Source organism: Choloepus didactylus, chromosome 6, assembly GCF_015220235.1.
Source record: "Choloepus didactylus isolate mChoDid1 chromosome 6, mChoDid1.pri, whole genome shotgun sequence".
In the NCBI taxonomy this organism is placed as follows: domain Eukaryota; kingdom Metazoa; phylum Chordata; class Mammalia; order Pilosa; family Megalonychidae; genus Choloepus; species Choloepus didactylus.
Window position 1 is genome coordinate 81,516,372 of NC_051312.1, and position 22,094 is coordinate 81,538,465.

Genomic DNA, 22,094 nt, shown 5'->3' on the forward strand with positions numbered 1-22,094 from the left:
AAAGAGCAGAGAGGGGAGAGGTCACCTGTCAGGAGCCCCCATCTTCCTCTTCAGAGTTGAGTCCCAAGTTAGCACTGCTCCTGCAGTATCTACCCAAGGGAGAAAACTGAGAACAGAAAGTCAGAGCAGGCAGCATGGAAAGATTATGTTGAGACGCAGCTCTGACATGGGCGAGTTCTGCCTGTGAAAAGGCTGTGGGAGGGTCTGGGGAGCAGACAGAGTGGGGAGCAGAGAATGGCTACTGAAGGAGGCTGCAGAATATGGGTACATGAACCCGTTTAGAAAAGAAAAAGCACCTTTAAAAGAAGGTATAAAAGATGAGTTTTCCTTTTACATTCATGGGCAGAAACTGATAAAGACATCAACCCAAGTAAAGCAGTACTTCCTTAGAAATACCAAAGGCTCAACATGGAGACTATTCTAAAAGCATCCAGTCCGTGAAAGAGGGGTGCACAAGATCAAGAGGCAGGGGTCCTGGGTTCAAATGCATATCACTCTCTGATGTAGTATACATGTGTGCAACTCCCCTTCTTATATGACTTTGTCACACTGAGGCAACCAGCTCTGCTCTACCCAACCAGAGGCAGCAGAGTGTACCACAGAGAGCATGGCTGTGTGGAGTCCTGCGCTCTGACACTAATTTATTACGTGACCTTAGCCCAATCACTTAACTACTCTGAGATTATTTTTCTCACAGTAAAATGAGGAGACAGAGGTTTTATGGGACTTAAAAACAGAGTTTAAAAATCTTCTAGTGCTGCAAGAAAAATAGTGATACTATCCAGAATTAATCAGAGATTATTACAGACTTTGAGAAATATCATCCTTAGCTGTCATCTCCACCAGTGTCTGATGCAGGAATGGGATGGTCAACATATGTTTTTCCAGGTATCTCTGAGCCTCTGGAACTGTGTATCTACAGGTGGAGGGGACACAGGGGGGTAAAAGTCAGGTAGAAAGAAAGACTCTGGCTCATACAGTGTATTTAAGACTCTTTGGGAAGAGCAGCTCAGGCAGAAGGGGATAAAACAGACTCCTAATGAAGCAGGATAGAATAGGGCATCAAGACTGTGGTCTCTGGTCTTATTCAGCTTTGAAAGAGTTAATGCAGACCTGCGAACTTCAGCTGCAAACCTCACAGGGCAAAAATTTCCCCTAAAGCTTGGCAACCTCCCCAAACCATAAATCCTTGTAAAATTTTGAGCCAAAAGCCAATTCTTAGTTAATGACAGAAATCATGGGGTCATAAATGTTGTTAAACATCTGCCCAAAGACAGATTTCAGACACATAATGGCAGGTCACAAATTCTGATAACTATCTCCTCCTAGAACAAAGAAGAAACCTGGTATTCAAAGTTTGAGATAAGAAAATCACTTTAAAACTTCCCTATGTAACAGGCTAACCCACTGCCACTCGGTGCATGCTTCTCCCTTGAACATGTCTGCATTATCTCTTTAACATGTATTCTTTCTCTCTTTCTTTAATAAACTTTCCTGCTTTTCCTACTGGCCACTCTCATCTCTGAATTCTTTCCATGGTGAAAGCCTGAACCTTGAATGAGGTTCTGTTTGGCACTGTTGTCAGCAGGGCACCAATTACACTGGGGCCCAGATGATGTGTGTGCTTGAATTTTCTCCATACCCTGTATATTACTATTTGTTTGGAATTATCCAGGTGGAATGAAACTGTGGAAAAAGCCTCTGATTTACAACAAGATTGATAAAGTCTAGGCCCAATTTCTCTCATGCCATTAGGGTACATTATAAACAAAAAAGGGATGTTTCTAGGGGAAATCAGGAGGAGGGTATGTCTACTTGGAATCTTGAAGAAACCTTCTTTTGGAATTACTGAGTCTAGTTGAATGAAACATTTGTCCATCACTAAAGTTGATTTGGAAAAGATCTGAAAGGATATTCTTCTTTCCTAGGTCTTTCTTCTCTGGAGAAAGCAAGAACTGCAGTTTACAAGCAAAGGCACAGGACAACTGGGATTAAATAGTGCAAAGATGCTGGTAAGATGCATATGAGCCATTGTACCATCGACTCAGAGAGGTCATGATCACCAGCGGATCAGACACTGGTATCAGTCCATGTCATGTAAGTAGGGGCAGAGGGACATTCCTGAAGACATTCACCAGCTAGCAGAGCAACTCTAGTAGGAGAATTTGACATAAATCTTCTACAGGCATGGAAACTGAGTGATGAAGGAAGGGCTGCCCATATTTATCGGGACATTTTAACACACAGTTCATCAGCTAATGGGTATATTGCCATTGACTGATTCCATTTGTTTGTTAATTCTTCAGCTAATGTCTATTGAGCTCCTACTCTGTGCCAAGCACAAAGGTGCTAGAGAAAGTGCAGGTTTCTGGGTTGACCTCTTGAAAATGTATGATCAAGGACAGGAGTTGGAACACTATACAGCTATAACTAAATCCAACGTGAGGTCTAATTGTGTAAGTAAAGTTTTACTGGAATTCAGTCATGTTTAGGCATTTTTGTAGTGTCTAAGGCTGCTTTTGCACAACACTGATGCAAATAACAAGCTACAAAAGAGACTGGCCCACAAAGCCTAAGTATATTACAAAATTTTGCTGATTCCATGACCTATGAAGTGCTTCACACTAAAAATAATAGGTCTAATTATACTTAACTGGTCAGTCAGTATCCTAGAGTCAAACCTTTGTGGTAAACTACCAGAGTCTCAGCTACACTCAACATTATTGCCTAAATTACAATGAGCCTTTAATCCAGAGTTTTCCAAACCTGTTCCTTACACTGCAAAGTTATAGAAGTAAGTGGCTTAAACAGAAGGCTGAAAAGAACCTACAAGAAAGGGTTGAACAGATCAGTTCTTAGTTCTAAAGCATAAAAGGGTATGCATTACTCTGATGTTATTTGTCAAAATAGTTTTTGTTTAGCTGATTCTCTTTCAAGAAAAATAATGATTCTAAAAAAATAATTAAACTGTAACTTTTATGTTATCCCATTTTTGAATGACATAAATAAAGCATAAAGGGTAGCATTACTTCATGTTGAAAAATTGAATTAAAATCATTGAAATTATTCCAGTTTACCAATGAACTGGATTGCCACATTACTCAATTGTCCTATCCAAAGATTTCTAATTAATAATAAATGATTGCTCTCATTGTTATCACCTGCAGAAAGTAGTACCACCCCAACAGAGGACGAATTAGCCAACCTAAGATGCTGGCTTCCAGGAACAGCTCTTCTCATCCTGTGTCCTTTGTTCTGCTTGGAATCCCAGGACTTGAGAGTTCCCAGTTCTGAATTGCCTTTCCATTCTGTGCCATGTACGCTGTCGCTGTTCTGGGCAATACCACTCTCCTTCATATAATCCGGACTGACCTCACACTCCATGAGCCCATGTACCTCTTTCTGGCCATGCTGGCTGTCACTGACCTGGTCCTCTCCTCCTCCACCCAACCTAAAATGCTGGCCATACTCTGGTTTCATGCTCATGAGATTGGCTACCATGCCTGCCTCACCCAGGTGTTCTTCATCCACACCTTCGCTTCTGTGGAGTCCGGGGTGCTCATGGCTATGGCCTTGGACCGCTATGTGGCTATCTGCTTCCCACTGCGCCACTCCAGTATCCTGACCCCAACTGCTGTGAGCAAACTGGGGGCAGTTGTGATGCTAAGAGGGGTGCTGTGGGTAAGCCCTGTCTGCTGCATGGTCTCCAGAATGCCCTTCTGCCAGAGCCGCATCATTCCTCAATCATACTGTGAACACATGGCTGTACTGAAGCTGGTGTGTGCTGACACCAGAGTAAATCGTGGATATAGGCTCTTTGTGGCCTTCTCTGTGGGTGGCTTTGATATAACTGTCATCAGTGTATCCTATGTCATGATCTTGAGAGCTGTGCTGCAGCTGCCCTCAGGTGAAGCCCAGCTCAAGGCTTTTGGCACATGTGCTTCCCATATCTGTGTTTTCTTAGCTTTGTATATCCCAGCCCTCTTTACTTCCCTCACCCACCGCTTTGGCCATCATGTGCCCCAAGTGGTACACATCATGTTTGCTAATATCTATCTACTGGTTCCTCCCATGCTCAACCCCATCATGTATGGAGTTAGAACCAAACAGATCCGGGACAGGGTTATACTGGGATGTTGTCAAAAAGACCCTTGAGCCAAGGGTCATAGCATCACCACCACTTTAATCACCTCAACATCCTGGGGATAGTAAGGGGAAATGTTCCAGACTGTCACATATCCATGTAAATTTGACTCTGTGAGCATGTGGCCAAGAAGTTGGAAACCTTTGAAAAGCAAAAGGAACAAGTTTCAGGAAACACAGAACAAGGGAGAAGTCAGATGCCCAAATGCTCTGATGCAGAAAGACGTGATTGATTACAAAATCTGCTTTGAACCATGTTTTTCATCACAAGAGAATAAGAGAAAGTATAAGTGAAGATGTTTTAAAATGTTATTTTTCACAGATGGCTCAAGTGAAAATTTTTTTTTCACTGGTGGTGGAAGTTGGTACATTGTTTAAATGAATTTATATATTTGCATTAGGCAATTAGAAAGTATAAGTATATTTCATAATCAGAAAATCACTAGAGAATTATAATTTGAGGAACAGAACTATGTACAGAGTACACATAAAATAATCCTTTATAACAAAACAGGAAAACATTCAAATATTAATTTAAATGAAACCAGATATAGCAATGCACAATTGAATATTAGGTATTATTTAACTATTCTGTTTGCCACAGATGTCTAAAGATGTGAAATATACTCATGATATAAGATTAAACTGAAAAGGAAAGAAAGACAATTGCCAATAATGTTTGATGCAAATTTAAAGAGGTTTGTATATGCCTAGAAAAAATCTGGGAAATACATCCAAATGCTAATGATTGTTCCCAAGGGTAGTGAGATTTATGACATTTTTATTTACTTTTTCACATTTGTGTATTTTTAAGAATTATCCTCAGTAAAGGATGTTTCATTTTAGGATAAGAAATCATTAAAACAACAACAAAATAAAGTACAGAAGAGGTTAATGCAGTGCCAAACCTTAGGGGAGTGGAGTGGGTAGTCTGAGAGATGAGGGACTCTGGAATAGATTAACTTCCACAAGTGCTTGAATATGAATATGTAAGAATTGCTGCCAGAATCACAACTTCTTGATATTGTGAGCCATGATGACTAGGTGAGCTGAAATGTTGGTCTCTCTTCTCCAAAATTTTCTGATTTGGGAAAGGAACTGAATTTCAGAATGAAGGAGATGATTTGGGGAGAAATGAGGAAGAAGATTCTCTTCGGAAGATAACCATAATCTATGGTAAAGGTGATGAGGAAGTCACTAGATATTTTAGCATTCATTAACATTCAATTTGCTTTTAAATTTAAAATCTTAGGTGTTTTTAAAATCATTCTTCCTTTAAAATCATTGCATTTGAGTCATCTTCATTCACCACTCTTCCTATAAATTCGAGAGCAAAGAAGGTTCTAGAACTCAGGCTCTTATGTTACTGAAAATAACATCAGTTGATGGTATTTAAGAGCAATCAGGCACATGGTTTTTCTTCCAGAAGAGACAATTTATTGGAACCTGCAAATGCCCCCAGAGAACGATAGGTGATCTGAAGATGCATTTTCAATCTCCCCCAAATTTAAAGTAGTAAAGGGCCAAGAGACACTTATCAGCAAATTAATTTGTGATTGTGCATAATGATGCTCCTTATTTTTACTGTTACATATTCTGTTTTTTCAACCCATGCCAGTTGATATGCTGATACCTCTCTCCTTTTTCCCAGTCCTTCTAGTCTTCTGTTGCTTCTCAACCTATCAAACTTCTGTCTGAATTAGGCTGTGCTTTTACCCTTCCTTCTGCCTAAACTGTTCTTTGCTGGGATATTTTGATTCCCTTTCATCCTTCAGGTGTCAATTAATGGAACTTTCTCAGTGATATATTTTTAACCTACCTATCTCAAATAGATCCTGCCCCCTAAATCTTCAATCAACACCAATATTTTATTTCTTCCCTGTTGCTCTGTAATTATTTAAATGACTCATTTATCGTATGTTCTTCTGACTTCATATAACTTCCATAATATTATAGTCTACTATAGTCTATTCTAAATTCACTAGTCAATTCTTAAATCTATCACAGTAACAAAATATTAGTTACATGAATGTATGGGTGGATTAGGTAACATGTGCCTAGTGTTATTGTCCCAACAATTCCAACACTGACCACATGATGGTATTTACAAGTCCATTTCTGCCTGATTTCTCCAAGACTGCTGTGATAGCCCAGGGCCTGGGCCCCCTCCTAAACACACTTAGCAAGCCTGCTTCAGCCAAGGACAAAGGTCAATTAAGTAAATAATCTCCCCAGAGGTAGAAGAATGTAATCATGGAGGTAAATGGCATTGATTATAACTTAGTCTTAAATATTAATCTTATTAAAATGTCAGGTCTTAAGACCCTTTAATGATTATACTAGAGGCCCAAAGTCCTCATACTATATGGAAGCCTTGCCTCTAAAATCATGCACTGTCCCTTTTACCCTCCCCATTCCTTTGCAGTGTGCTATCCCTCCAGACCGGGCTGCCAGTGGAGAATCTCTCACATGCATAAGTCCCAATAAATCTACAGCTCCTTCTCTGCTTGGTGTGTTTTTTGGTCTTGTAGCAGCACCAGACTGTACTTTATACAAACTTGGTCTGGGCCCGAGCAACTGGTTACCAAGCTTTTTAGTCCCAAGGTCTCCTTTCATTATGACATTTCCATGGACCTAAATTTTCAAATATGTTGTCTGTCAATTAAGACAAGACTGGTATATGAATACCAGTCTGTCCGCTACTCAACTTGCTGTAAAAAAATAAAATTTTTGGAGTGTTTTAATATTCTATTTAGGAAATATATATTGAGTAATTTTTTAGCAGCAATCATTCTGCTAGAGGATGAGCTAGATTAGGAGACAAGAGAAACTGGCAATCAAAGCAACTAGTTAGCTTGAGACAACCAAAATCAGCACGCTGAACACCTAACAATTTCAGCCTCAATATAGAACCTACATTATTTCTATATACTATGTAACCCAATCAAGCAAACTTAAAATATTCTGAATCAATGAAAACAGATGAATATCCTCATTAAAATTGGAAGAAAAAATGGGTCCAAGACATCAAATTTGTAACTAAACTCAAGCTAGCCTGTAGTCATTTGCAGTCATTGTTATTGTCCCAACAATTCCAACACTGACCACATGATGGTATTTACAAGTCCATTTCTGCCTGATTTCTCCAAGACTGCTGTGAAACTATGAAGTGAGCCCTTGGTGTGAGGGACTCGATTTCCCATTTGGAAGTTGGGCAGAGTTGTCCCAGGGCCCATCTTCCCTCAAGCAACACAGTGACTAGGAGAGGCAGACAGAGACTTAACAAAGGCAGCCCTTGGCAGGTCAGCTGCTCTCAGGTTTTAAACACTCATCACACATAGCTGTGATCTCTGGGTCCAGTTCAAGAGTATTTTCAGGAGAGTGCTTCACCTGTACTATCTACTCTTCACAGAGCCAAACACAGATTATTACAATGACATTTCATACTCTAATTCAACAAACATTTTTTGATGATTTATATAAGCCCAGTGCTATGTTTGTTGCTGGGAATATAGAGATAAAAATGCGTAGCTCCTCCTAGAATCCCCTTGTCTGTGTCCCTGCTGCTCCTGCTATATTCTGCTCTCACCACACTCACCCCTTTATATTCTAATAATCTGCTTGTGTTCCTGACCCCAACTAACTCCCTGTGAGGAGGATGGTGCTTTACTCACCTGAGATCTCAGCACAATGCCAGCACAGAGCAGGAACATTGTGTATGTGGGAACTACCAATGTTGTATCTAATGGAGATGATAGGCATGTCAATAAATAAGTAAGCCAATCATTTGAGTAGTATGCATTGTTGAATAATGGGTACTATGGATTGAATTCTGTCCCCCAAATAGAGGCAGTTAAAATCCTAACTCATAGTATCTGTGAATGAGTCCTTATTTGTAGATGTAATGAAGATGAGATCATATCCTGGATTGGGGTGGTCCTAAAATCCAATGACTGGTGACTTTATAAGAGAAAAGACTTATTTGGACACTGAGGCACAGAAGACATACACAGGGAATTAGGGCAGGTAAAGTAGAAGGCAGGGCCTAGGGTGATGCATCTGCAAGACCAAGGCCACATAGGCTCACCGGAAGCTGGAGGAGCCAAGGAAACATCCTCCCCTAGGGCCTTCAGGAACATGGTCCTGCCAGCACCTTGATTGCAGACATCTAGCCTGTAGAACTGTGGGAAAATAAATTTCTGTTGTTTTCAGCCATGCAGGTTTTGGAACTTTGTTATAGCAACCTTAGAAATCTTACACAAATATCATGGACATATAAGCTGTGTGGCATAATTGTTACATTAATTTTCTCCTAGTGTCTTCATAACAACTCTCTGAGTAAGAACAATTATTAACTTCATTTGAAAGATAAGGAAACTGAGGCTTAAAGTGAACTGGTACTTTAAACAAAGTGTACAGCAAATACATGACTGAGCTATAATTAAAACACAAGTCAAACTCCAAAATATTGTTTTTCTGTCACTCAATTAAAGTAGCAATGGGCATGCATTTGAAAATTAATCGTACTGAGTACATGAATAAACATATTTTCTGAATCTAGAAGAATCATTGTATTTTAGGATAAGGAGCAAAGAACACTTGAGGACTTTAGAGGAATGCACAAAGGCTGGAGAATAACAGTGTCTGGCAACTTTTGGGGAACAACCATTATAGTGTTGGAGATGAGGAAATGAAAATTAGCACTGAGGATGCTGACAGTGGTGCTGATCATTTTGGCAGCACTGATGGTAGGGATGGGGTTAGTGATTCAGTTGGTGATGAGGGTCAGGAGATAACCCTAATGGTAGGAATTGGAAGGAGGATGGAAACACCATGGTCCAGGCATCTGCTAGAAGATGAGCTTGAAGCTGCAGGTGAGTGAGGTCCTGCTGTCCCACCTTGTCATGCAAAACATTAATATTGAGTCTCAGTCTGCTTTACCTGAAGTCACTGCCTCTATTCTCTCCTTTGAGGCTAGAGTTCCCAAAGCCAGAAGAGGAAAGAAACACCATGGAGTTGAGATTTCTTACTGCAGCCTTCAGCAGTCCCCTCTTTAATGAAGGTGAAATGAAGTCTCAATCTCTGGGTTCCAGTTTTCTATGTGTGGACCATCAAGGAGGAGATCTGGAATTCTCTAGTTTCTGGAAGCCTTTGTTTCCAAAAGGAAGCTTTGGTATAATAGCCACATAGAAATGAAAGGATAGCTAAATGAGGAACAAATTACTGGTTTTATTGATATGTAAGCCCTCTATTGCCAATGTGGGGTTTCTCAATAAAGCAACAACATAATATTTAGATGTGGATCTTTTCTATGAATCTAAAACTGAAAGGTCTGCAAAGAAGTCTGAATCGTTTACTCAACTGACCATATTAACAAGGATGGCCAAATTCCCTCAAATTTCAGGCCCTTAAGCTCATTACAATAGGAAAACAACAAGTAAGAGCAAGAACACACACAGACACATAAACACTCATCATTTACCCACAGGGACCCTGGCTTCTAGCAAAATGGAGTCCAGTAAATACATCAGGAACTGACCCATTCCTTGGGGCAAAGCAAGTGAGTGGCTGACAGAGATGGAATTGGGAGCTGACATATCTTCCCTATGGTTCAAAGCGGCAATGTAGGAACATGAAACTGGAGACAGGGCTGCAAATTTCCTTCTCTCTTTATTATCAACAATTTTTTCCAGTTTAGTTGGTTTACTTTCTTATTTCCCAGCATAAAGATAATCCTTGAAGGTAGAAACAGTGATTCATATCTCTCTATTCCAGTGTCTAGACTAATGTCTCCACTTTCCATTCTATGTATGATTTGCTTTCTTCTGCTTTGCATTTCACATCCCTGTGGACCACATGAATTAACAGCTAAAACTCTGCTGAGATTATAAAGCCTTGCCCTGTTTTTATAGATGGAGAGAGAAGGATATCGATTTTCCTGTATCCATGGTCCCAGGGAGATTCACATCCTACTGATGGTCCCACAGCTCAGTTCTGCTTTTTTATAAAATCTGTGGCCCCAAAACTGTAGCCTGTTCTCTCTGGCGAAGACAAAAAAGTCTCCCCTAACCACATGAAGCTGGTAAGAATGTAGACAGAAGTATTCATTTTTTCTGCTTTGTGCATTGATTGTTGCCTTTTTACAAATACTCAGATGGGCTTACAGAAAAGTTAGATACATTAGAGTTCACCCTGCCCTTAGGGATCTATATAACACAGATATCTCCTCCCTACTAGTCTGTAGTTAAATATTTTAATGTATTTTTCTCAGATTGAATTGAAACTTGGGGAACGAGAGATTAAAGTGGATCTATGGAATGATGTCATAAAGGGAATGGTAACAGAATAACCTATTATAGGATATTTACTCTCAGGAAAAAATGTCAAACTCTGTCACCCAATATTTTAGAAATCTTGTCTGCAGAATATGAATACTAACAATACCTGTTATTTTTGTTATTATTTAATGTGTTCCTAGAACTGATTTTTTATTTTTTTTTATTTTTTATGTATAATTGTTTTACTCATAATTTGTACCATACTGAGATACCAAAATATTTCCAATGATGGCTGGGTTTAACAAAATTTTTTTAACCTCATCTTAAAACATCCACTGATCCATCTCATTCAATGGCAACATCATATCAAATATTAAAAGGAACATAAAAACAAACATGCACACAATTGCACAGTTTTCATAAAGGTCTATTTCATTATTGGTAGGTAGTGCATTTAACAGTTAAATATGGTTAAATAATGTTTAGGTGACTGCACAACTGCAGCACTGGTAACTAGAAAACCAGCTAACAAGTAACTGTGTAAATATTTAAAATGCCGCTGTTGTTAGATTACCCTTTGATTTGATTACCTTCTTAGGGAGAAAAAAAGCCTGCTGGTCACAGTGGAAATATATTAAGGCCAAATCTTCCAATATCCAAACCTAGATTCTTCAGCTGGATTAAGTCTCCAACTGCAGGGGAAGCCTAAGTATGTGTCCTCCAGCATTAATGTGCTTCCCATCTACCAGAGCAGACAGTGTAAGCTTCACACCGGGCCTCAGAGTCTGAGTATAGACCACTCCAGTTGAACAAGAGTTGTTGACTTTTGGAGAAATGAAAGCAGTGGGATCTGACTGATACTTAGCTGCCAAAATGAGTGCAGTTGGTACCTGATGTCCAAGCAAGGTTTACTGAAGTGTCAGGATCTTCACATACTTTCTGATAAATTGACCCTCCAAATTCTGTCCCAACACTGACATTAGTGTGTTGCTAGCTGGAAGTCTCCAGTCCTGTAGCCCACTGCTAAGTTATTCCTTGTCAGCTTTGATTTGGCATTGTTGAAGGTCATCTGGTAACCAGCAAGCAGCCCTGATTACTAAAGACAGTTGAACCATGGATTTCCGGTCCAGCAAAATCAAAACCAACATCACAACCAAGGTTTATACACTCCATCTTTTAAGAAGATTTGATTTTACCACTTTTTTTTCCTGTGTTTGGTGAGAACGTGATATCAAATGTCAGTTTCAAACCTTGACAAATCTGGTCTTCGATTGTGATTTTTGTTCCCAGAGTGTTATTAGTGTTCCACTTTTCTGTGAAAGTGAGACTGTACTCACACCATTTGTTTTTGTTCTCCAAGGTCCCAGTAATTTTTGTATTAGATGTTGACAATTCCACACCACTGCATGACTTTGTTTTCACATTCAGTTTCACCAACCCAAAATGAAATCCTTTGTTGAAAATATCTCCGGCAGCTTTGCCAAGGTCAGCATATGTTGGAGATGAATACATGTTGGCCGCAGGCAGCTCTGCCCATAGGTCGCCATGGCAAGGCAGTGGGAATGGGTGATCTGGTTGTCTCTTTTTTGTTTGTTTGCTTTTGTTTTTTTTAATTCATTTTTATTGAGATATATTCACACACCATGCAGTCATGCAAAGTGTACATTCAGTTGTTCACAGTACCATTAAATAGTTATGCATTCATCATCAAAATTAATTTTTGAACATTTTCATTACCATACACACAAAAATAATAAGGATAAAATTAAAGTGAAAAAGAACAAATTAAAGTTAAAAAGAACACTGGGTCCCTTTTTTCCTTTTGCCCCCATTTTTCTACTCATCCATCCATACACTGGACAAAGGGGAGTGTGGTCCATGGGGCTTTCCCAATCACATTGTCACCCCTCAGAAGCTATATTTTTATATAATCATCTTCAAGATTCATGGGGTTCTGGGCTATAGTTTGATAGTTTCAGGTATTTACTGCTAGCTATTCCAATTCATTAGAACCTAAAAAGGGTTGTCTATATTGTGTGTAAGAGTGCCCACCAGAGTGACCTCTCGGCTCCTTTTGTAGAACTAATTTCTAACAATTTAAACATATTGCTGCATACAAATTTATAAAATTTTAATTCAACAATGCTTTATAGTATTCCCATATGCTACTGAGTAAACTCTCTCTCCCATTCCCTATAACATGGGCTGAAAACTGTCACCTTATCCTCAAGTCAGCCTGTACACTTCATACTTTTTGTAAAACAGTAAACTTCCCCCAAATATTTCACAAAGCAACAGTGGATACTGGGTGATAATTCCCTCACACACACCTCACACACCTCTCCATGAACAGATCCATTTGCCACTAATTCTCTAGTGTTAGTGGAACTGATGATCCTCATCTTTTTGAGGGCTAATTACTCTCAAGTTCTGTATTCAATCACCTACTTTCTTTTAAAAATCTCTATACCAATTAATCCCTCCCTCATATATTTCCAACCTATCCCTATCTACTGCATCTGTAACTTCAGTTTATAAATAAAAACTCTCCCATCTCGCAAAAATCTTCCATCCACCTTACAGCCTCCTTTAGTCATGGCCTAGTTCTCTCCTTTCTCTCACTGCCAAGTTTCTAGAAATAATATACATTATGCCATGACTATATTTCCCTTCATTCCTCAAGACACTGTAGCTGATTCTTGGCTTCCATGCCACACTTCAATTTTTCCAGAATTACTAATGTCCCCTTAGCTGTATTTGATACTTGATCTCTCAAACAATTTCATACTTTTATTCATTTGCCACACAGTTTTACCACTATACTCTATTGGTTTTTACCCTTCCTATAAACCTGTGTAGTCTAATCTTGTTTTAGTGTCTATACTCTTTTCTTACAAGTCCTTCAGGGTTCTGTTTTCACTGGTTTTCTCTTGTAATTCTACTCTCTGAAATTGTTCACCCACTCAGTTGAATTAAAATTAATTTACACAATGATAACTCACAAACTGGTATTTCAGGAAAATACCTGTACCTGGAGATTCATGGCCACATGGCCACTGCAGACTCACAGAACTCTTCAGATGGATTTCCCTTAGTCATTTCACACAAAAGATATTCAAAAGCATATGCATTAACTTTTCTTAACTAAGTATCTAGTTACAGGATCTTATGATCCCATGAAGGAGCTCAAAATTCTGGCAACATACAAAACAATCAAAATGTTTTAAATTATATGTCTATATTTTCCTTGAATTTGAGACTGAAAATACATACTTATTTGGTAAATATCAGACTATGAATATAGATAAATACTAGAGTTTGATTTAGAGTTTTCTCAATGATAGATGGCTCATCTATGACCTTGGATGACCCTCCTAACTGAAAGAAATCTAGTTATTTTTATTAATAAAGTGATATATTATTTCTATAGGTTGTGAGCATTGTGAAGACAAATGCTAGAGCACCAGGACAACATGGAAATCTTAATCAACTTGACATCCAAATTTCCAACCTTCTTGTTGACTGGCATTCCTGGCCTACAGTCTGTCCATGCCTGGATCTCCATCCCGTTCTGCTATCTCTATGCCATTGCCCTCTCAGGGAATGGCTTGATCCTGTGTATCATCATTACCCAGCAGAGTCTCCACAAGCCCATGTACTATTTCCTCTCCATACTGTCAGTTGCTGACCTGGGCTTGACTGTTTCTACAATGTCAACAACTTTACCCATCCTCTGGTTTGATGCAAGTGAAATCAGTTTAGATACTTGCATTATCCAGATGTTTTTCCTTCATGGATTCACCTTCATGGAGTCTGGGGTGCTGGTGGCCATGGCCTTTGACCGATATGTGGCAATCTGTGATCCCCTGAGGTATGTCACCATCCTCACTAATTCCAGAATCATTCAGATGGGTGTCCTGATGATTGTACGTACTGTGGTATTAATAGTACCACTACTTTTGCTCCTTAAGCATCTCTCTTTCTGTAGAGCTAATGCCCTCTCCCACTCCTACTGTTACCATCCAGATGTGATTAGATTAGCATGTTCAGATACTCAGGCCAACAGCATCTGTGGATTAATTGATCTCATCCTGACCACAGGGATAGATACACCATGCATTGTGCTGTCTTACATCCTGATTATTCGCTCTGTCCTCAGGATCGCCTCCCCTGAAGAGTGGCACAAGGTCTTTAGCACCTGTACATCGCACATGGGAGCAGTTTGTGTTTTCTACATCCCCATGTTGAGCCTGTCCTTGCTGCATCACTATGGACAGTCAGCCCCCAAACTAGTCCACTCGATGATGTCTAATATATACCTGCTTCTGCCCCCTGTACTCAATCCCATTATCTACAGTGTAAAATCCAAACAGATCTGCAAATCTATACTCAATCTGCTCCTTACAAAATAATCAGATGATTAAGCTTGAGACAAACTTCATAAAGTCACTTTCACTGTAGAAAAGCAGTACTGGTAGTTCTTCCTATCAGATTATTTTTTTCATTTTTTTCATTCATTCAGCAAATATTTAGTAGACATCTATTATATATTCAGTCATTAATATGATATGTTACCCCAAGAAATTAATAATCCAATAAGGAAAACAGAGAAATAATAATGAAGTAACAAAATTAATACTAATTAATAAACTAACACATTGACCACTTATTTTATGGTAGGCATTATTCTAAATGCTTTTCAGTCATATTCCATTTATTCCTCAAACAGCCCAATGATATATACAATATGAAGAAACTGAGGCCTAGAAATATTTATGCACCAAAGGCCACACAGCTAACATAGGGCAGGGTTGAGATTTGAATCCAGGTTTTCTGTATTTTATGTGCCATGCTCTTCTGCAGTGTATCACATCCTCTACCAACAGCACTCTAGGAGAAATACTGTAAGATCAGAACTAAAAGCAGGATCTCATGAATCCCTGCACCATGTCTTCAGAAAGTGTTGGTAGACTTCTTTTGTACATGTTAGCTTATTTTTTGCATGGATGATAAATAGTACAAAAGGTGGAAATGGATAAGCCGTAGCATGTAAGCCATAGGTCAGCATCCAGGGCTGAACAGTCCAGAACTTCAGGGATTAGAGACATCTGCTGATCCATCATAGGAAATGGGCACTTCCGAGAACTGGAAATCATAATGAAGTACAGTGCAAGGTAGATTAGGGCAATGGTTCTTAACATCTTCCTGCACAATGGTCTCTTTGGAATCTCATGAAATCCATGAACCCCCATTTCAGAAAAAAACACAGATAAACACACTCACAATATTTTCCATAAATTCAGAGGTTTCACAGATGCTAAGAAGGACATCCATGGCTCCCTAAACCACCCAAAGAATCAAGGTAATGAACCCAGTATCCTCAGCCCACAAAAATTATTCAAGGCTAGACCAAGTAGTTTGGTCTCTGAAAAAAAGGAACAACTCAGTGGTAACTATATTTATTTAAGAAGCAAACAGAAGCTCAAAAACTCAGTTGCATAAAATGGTAGAGAAATTTCAAAGGAAAATGGAGAAGGAAACCTAAAGGGAATAATATCAATATCATTGCTTCTGGAAAAGTAGTGATAGATGATGGGAGGGATGTTTTTTGTGCCCCACAGAAACTGGGGGGTGACGGTGTGATGAAGCCAGTTCACAGCAGCCTGCAAGAGCACATTGTGTGCACTTCTGACAACTCCTCATTCAGCGATGTCTCATGGGTAACTTGAAATCTGCCACTGTGAGAATATTTACAATGTGGGGATTGGCATATACTATAAATAAGGACTTTTGTTAAAAAAAAAAGTGAGAGAGATTCTGTTTACCAACACATCACTGATTGGAGTGTCTACTTGATGTTTGGCCCTTTGGGAAACAATAGAAATTAAAAGATCTATAAAACATTTTTCCCTGCACTCAAGGAGCTTAATGTATAATATGTGAGATGGCAAAATAGGGAAATATTTTTAAATAATGTATGTTTTATAGTTGAAACATAGGAATAGAATTTTACTTCTTGTTTAGATTGTCAGCCTGAGTTGGAAGGATATCCACAGGTGCCAGGCAGACAAGAGTATTTTGGAAGAAACTGTGGAATAATGTAAGAAATATCATGTCACAGTTTTATTCTTCATGGAAAAAATACCCTCCTGAGTTTTAAATCCATAGGTCCTACTGGGATATAGGCATGGAGAATATGAAAACACACACTTTTCTCCTTTTGCTTATTCTGTCTTCTCTTTCTCTTTTCCTAGGTGAATTTAAATCACCATATTTGCATAGTTGCTTAAAGAACATCTTTTGATTGCACAATGTTATTATGTAAAGGAATTGATTTGTAGATTTGCTTTACTAATGTGGTTGTATTTCCTGAATTTTACTTGTGGGAGACTCTTGCTCTGGTAATTCTACAAATATTTTAGCTCTTGGTACTTCAAGAATATAGAACATGTAAGTTTAATGTTGAGGAACTTTTACTTTGAGTTGCTCAAAGTTTTGCAGCATTACGAAGAGCCTATTGAGGCAGAGACCTCAGATATCTGAGTGAGACCTTCTAGCTGGAACCAAGCAGCAGATGGGAAATAAAAGATGTTCTTTTACATATTTGGGGCTTTTATATGGTGCAAGCAAAAGCTTATGTAATTTTATTTAACTTGTGTTGTATTGTGGTATCTATGAAAATGTTCAGGATATTACAGGTACATGTTATTAGGTATATAGAATGGACTCCAGATAAATTTATCAAATTAATATTCTGATAAATAGTACTGTAATCAGATCAATTTATGCAAAAAATATTTGAGATCTGTATTAGTCAATATTACCCAGAGAAACAGAATCAGCAGGATGTATATATTAAGAGATACATTATGGGAATTGGGTCTCATGACCATGGGGAGTGACTAATCTGAATTCCATAGGGACACACCAATCAGGGTGAAGTTGAATTCCCCAGGAGAAGCTGACTGGCTGAAGTAGAGGCAGGAATTCTTCTTTCTAACTTCTGACATCCTCAGTTCTGGCTTTAAGATCTATTGATTGAATGAGGAGACCTCCCTCCTTGCTGAAGGCAGTGTCCTTTTTTGTTTGTGGATGGAATCAGCTTTCGATGCTGTTCTAGTTTGCTAATGCTGTCAGAATGCAAAACACCAGAAATGGATTGGCTTTTATAAAAGGGGGTTGATTTGGTTACACAGTTACAGTCTTAAGGCCTTAAAGTCTCCAAGGTAACACATCAGCAATTGGGTATCTTCACTGGAGGATGGTCAATGGTGTCCAGAAAACCTCTGTTAGCTGGGAAAGCATGCGGCTGGCATCTGCTCCAAAGTTCTGGCTTCAAAATGGCTTTCTCCAAGATGTTCCTCTTTAGGTGGCAGTTCCTTAAAAATCTCACTCTTAGTTGCATTTGGGGTATTTGTCCTCTCTTAGCTTCTCTGGAGCAACAGTCTGCTTTCAATGGCCATCTTCAAACTGTCTCTCATCTGCAGCTCCTCTCTCAAATCATGTGCATTCTTTAAAGTGTCACTCTCGGCTGTAGCAAGCTGCTCCTTCTGTCTGAGCTTATATGATGCTCCAATAATTTAATTCAGACCCACCCTGAATGGGTGGGGCAACACCTCCATGGAAATTATCCAACCAAAGGTCTTGTTCACAGTTGATTGAATCACATCTCCATGAAAACACCCAAGGGATTCCAAAATCTAATCAACACTAATATATCTGCCCACACAAGATTGCATCAAAGATGATGGCATTTGGGGGGACATAATACATCAAAATGGCACAGATGAAGTCAACTGACAATAGATGCAAATCCATCTATGAAATACCCTCAAAGTAACCATCAGGCTGGTTCCTGCTTGACCATAAAGCTGGACACTGTAACCTAGCCAAGTTGACACAAGAAATTAACCAACTTAAGTTCTCTCCATCTGGAAGTAAAATGCTTGCTTATCTACTTCTGGCTTTCCAAACAGGCCCGTTTCCTTATATGCACCAGGTTGACTTCAAGTTGGAACATGCTACTTCCCCAGTCTAAAACTCCACATTCCTTTCTCTCTCTCTCTCTTTTTAAAATCTACATTCTAATCATAATTGAAAACTTAAGTTAATTTTAACTTAGGTTAAAACCCATAATGTCTGCAGTTAATTTTCTACCACCAAATAATACACTGCTTGAATTGAGTGTTTTCTCAATGTATTTTTCCTCTCCACCATTGCCTTTCTTTGGTGTTATATCCAGAGCACATATTTGGGTAGACAGTATCAAAAGTACCTTTGGAAATGCTGGAGAAATGAGAAAAAGCAATGGATGAACATTGAGATTTTAACCAACAGTATGTCAAAGTGAAGTTCCTGCATATTAAAATGCTGAAACTCTTCAGAAACATAGAAAAGTTATAATTTATTAAATTGGAACTCAATTTGTATCAAACTAAAGAAAGCAAAGAAGGAAGACAAGGGAGTAATTTAAAATAGTCATCTAATTCCTATTCTCATCCATCCTGCTCTGCTTCCTGCAAGGTTGACTTTATGGATGGCATCAGGATCACTGCAGACTTCCTGGGTACTACACCAGAGATGAACCTAGATCTTGATAGTATAATATAGGGAGTTTAAATTAACTGTTAACTATTACTATGATTAATATGTTAATTTTAGTATAAAAGGTATAAGGAGCTATTCCCCTCTCTAGAGTATGTTCACAAAAGGTCTGCCTGTGAATGTTCATAGCAGCTTTATCTATAAGACATAAAAATGAAAAACAACCCAAAAGTCCTTCAAAACGTGAATAGTTAATAATGAATGAACTATTGATACATGCAGTATGGGTGAATCTCAAAAGCAATATGCTGAGTCAAAGAAGCCAGTCGCAAAAGAGTAACTCCCTTCACAAGTTTGATTAATTCTCCAGCCTTATTTATAATCTGCTCATCCAGACAATTATGCTGATCACATGCTTAAATGGCATGGCAATGTCAAATTCTATAAAATTTTATGAATTCTTACTATCAATCTCTGTGGTTATCTTTTAGCAGACTTGTAACTAACAGTTCATAGAAATCATCATTTATTTAACCACTTCTTATTTATGAGTGTTCCATATATTTTCTTTACACTGGGAATCTGTTTCATGGTTTAGAAAGAAAAGTCTAACAGATATATGATGTCACGGCCCAAGAGAGCTTTTGCAGCCAAACGACTAAAGAAGGCACTGGACAAGGTTTGAGACATGAACTTTTATTCAGGGCTTACTTACAAGGAAATGGAAGCCAGTGAATCTGCTCTGAATGGTGGCCAGTTCAGAGCTCAGTGTGAAAATACTCTCACTTTGTGGGGGCTGATCAGACTGGTTACAAGGCCTTGAGACAAAGACATTCCAATGGGCATGAGAGCATCAGCACAGGAGCAGGGGCCTTGTGGCACAGGGAAGGATTGATTGTAGTCAACAGGGAAGAGGGGAGGATTATAGTTTACCTCATAGATAATAGTATCTCAGGGAGTCTCGGGAAGGAGGTCAGCTATAGATTACATTCAGAGCAGGAGGCCTGATTTTACAAGGACAGTAGATCAAACCTTAACTGACCTAGGTCATGCAAGCTGCTGTGTGTAGTCTTCAAGGCTCTTAGGGAAGGCCCTGGGCCCAGGGCTCCCATATCTGGTATTTGAATTAGGGAGAGTTGTAAAGAAAGAAGAAAATACTGAAATGACTGGAGGTAAGAACAAAAGTGCAATGTTAATAGCCTTATTTCTGGCTTGGAAACCTAATGTGTGGAATTTCTATTATTTAAAATAGGGAGTATAGGAGGAAATAAATAGCAAGGAATAGAAGAAGTAAAACTTCAGATACTAATATATGAAGTTTGAGATAGTCTATGATTTACATATATAATTTGATATATGTTTCTGGTACATAGGAGATTGGTCAGGGATAAAGTTAAACATTTTAGAGTAAGAAAAATAAGGTTGGTAGCAAAGATCTTTAGAAATCCTGAAGTTTCCAAGAAAATACAAACATATTTCAAAATATAGGGAAATAAAAATATAGGGAAATAGAACTAATTCTCGAATAGTTTCTAAAGTAACATGGATAGTCAAGTTAGATAATTTTTTACAAAAAGCAGGTACCTATGAAACAGTGAAAAATATCTTGGATAGCTTCTGAAGGAACACGGGAAATCCCAGGGAAGTTTCAAATATGCCTTGAGCAATTATTACATCATTTGCATAGATGCCTATACTTCAAATAAAAGTCTAAATTTAATGCTTAGCAGTTGCCTTATTTTCTTAAAAAGAAATCAGATTACTTTATTTATCCATATATTGACAAGCAACTCATGAAATGAAATTCATTTAATAATGAAAAATAAGTCAGGAGTCAAGAGATATATAAATGGAAAACACATAAAATGGATTTTCCCTCAATTTTCTCTATATGCGTTATCTTCTATAGATAAGTACCCATGAGCAATGTATCCAAACTTCTAAACTTTAGGTTATTCCTGTGTAAAAATTTCAATTTGTACCTCTACAGCAATAGTACCAATCTCTTCATGTTGCTGTAAAATAATCTCTGTGAAGAACTTAGGGCAAAGCCTCTCACATAATACATAATCAGTTCACATCTGCTGTATAATGTTACCTGAATGATTTCTATGAGATTTTCATTGCAGGAATTAGGGTTAAAGTTCCAGGAGACAGATACAATGGGGGACAGTTATTTTCTCTGGATTTTAACAACACTAGCAGATTCCATAATCCTATATTAGACTTCATGTTTACACATGAAGAAAGCAATTAATATCCAGATTCATGAAAATGAAAAAAATTTCCTTTGAGTAGTTCATGTAATACATTAGAGTGAGCTGGCATTTACTAAGGTGAATTATTAGTTTTGTGGAGACTCTTAGATACTCTCTTGGAAAAAGACATGCCCTCTACTTAATAAAAAGGGTTAAATGTAATCTTCATTAATTAGCTGCACTCAATTCCTATCAAGAATCAGTCAATTCTTCTCCTAAGCCTAGACCTTAAATTATTGGTGGTTAGAGAGCACAGGAAAGATAAATGTATAATGAGACAATTCACAAATACTCAGTAAATATCTACCATGAGTAAAGCAAAGATGAACACAAAATAAACCTTCCTTCATGGGGATATGCCAAGTAGATCTCATAATCTAATTTAAGGGTGAATCATATATACTAAAAAAAATGGGTAAGAAATCAAAATTACAAACCATAAATGTCAATTTTTTTTTCTGTGAAAAGTAAAAATAAATGGAAGCTAAATAAATTTTTATTTGGGGACATCAAGATTTTACAAGAGAATTCTGCTCCTGCAAACCATAATATCAAAATTCCATGACTTCACTTCCCTTACCTTCTTCCTGAAGGGAGTCCATGGACTTGGACAGTCTCTTGCCTGGATCTCCATTCCCTTCTACCTCTATTTAACTGCCCTTTTGGGGACTACCTTAACCCTCTTTGTAGTCTTCACTGAGCCAAGCCTCCATAATTCCATGTACTGTTTCCTCTCCATGTTGTCCACCTCTGATTTAGGCTTATGCATTGCCACACTGGAGACAGTGCTGGGAACATTTTGGCTCAATGCACAGGAGATCAGCCTGCCCTCAATCTCAAGCACTACAGGATTTCCTTTTTTCTTTTTAAT

General features: G+C 38.4%; 1 protein-coding gene and 2 pseudogenes across 1 annotated transcript; 2 read left to right on the top strand and 1 right to left on the bottom strand.

Annotated features, from left to right (window-relative positions):
* Positions 1-3,210: 3,210 nt before the first annotated feature.
* On the top strand, positions 3,211-4,155 carry LOC119537978 (annotated as a pseudogene).
* Positions 4,156-11,101: 6,946 nt separating this feature from the next.
* LOC119537109 lies at positions 11,102-11,968 on the bottom strand (annotated as a pseudogene).
* A 1,905-nt stretch (positions 11,969-13,873) lies between these two features.
* On the top strand, positions 13,874-14,833 carry LOC119536423 (olfactory receptor 51F1-like). Its single transcript, XM_037839204.1, has one exon. The coding sequence runs from the start codon at positions 13,874-13,876 to the stop codon at positions 14,831-14,833; it is 960 nt and encodes a 319-aa protein (XP_037695132.1).
* Positions 14,834-22,094: the final 7,261 nt, after the last annotated feature.

What these genes read in the sequence shown, in the direction of transcription:
- LOC119536423 (XM_037839204.1), top strand. Translation starts at nt 13,874, where the DNA reads ATGCTAGAGCACCAGGACAACATGGAAATCTTAATCAACTTGACATCC.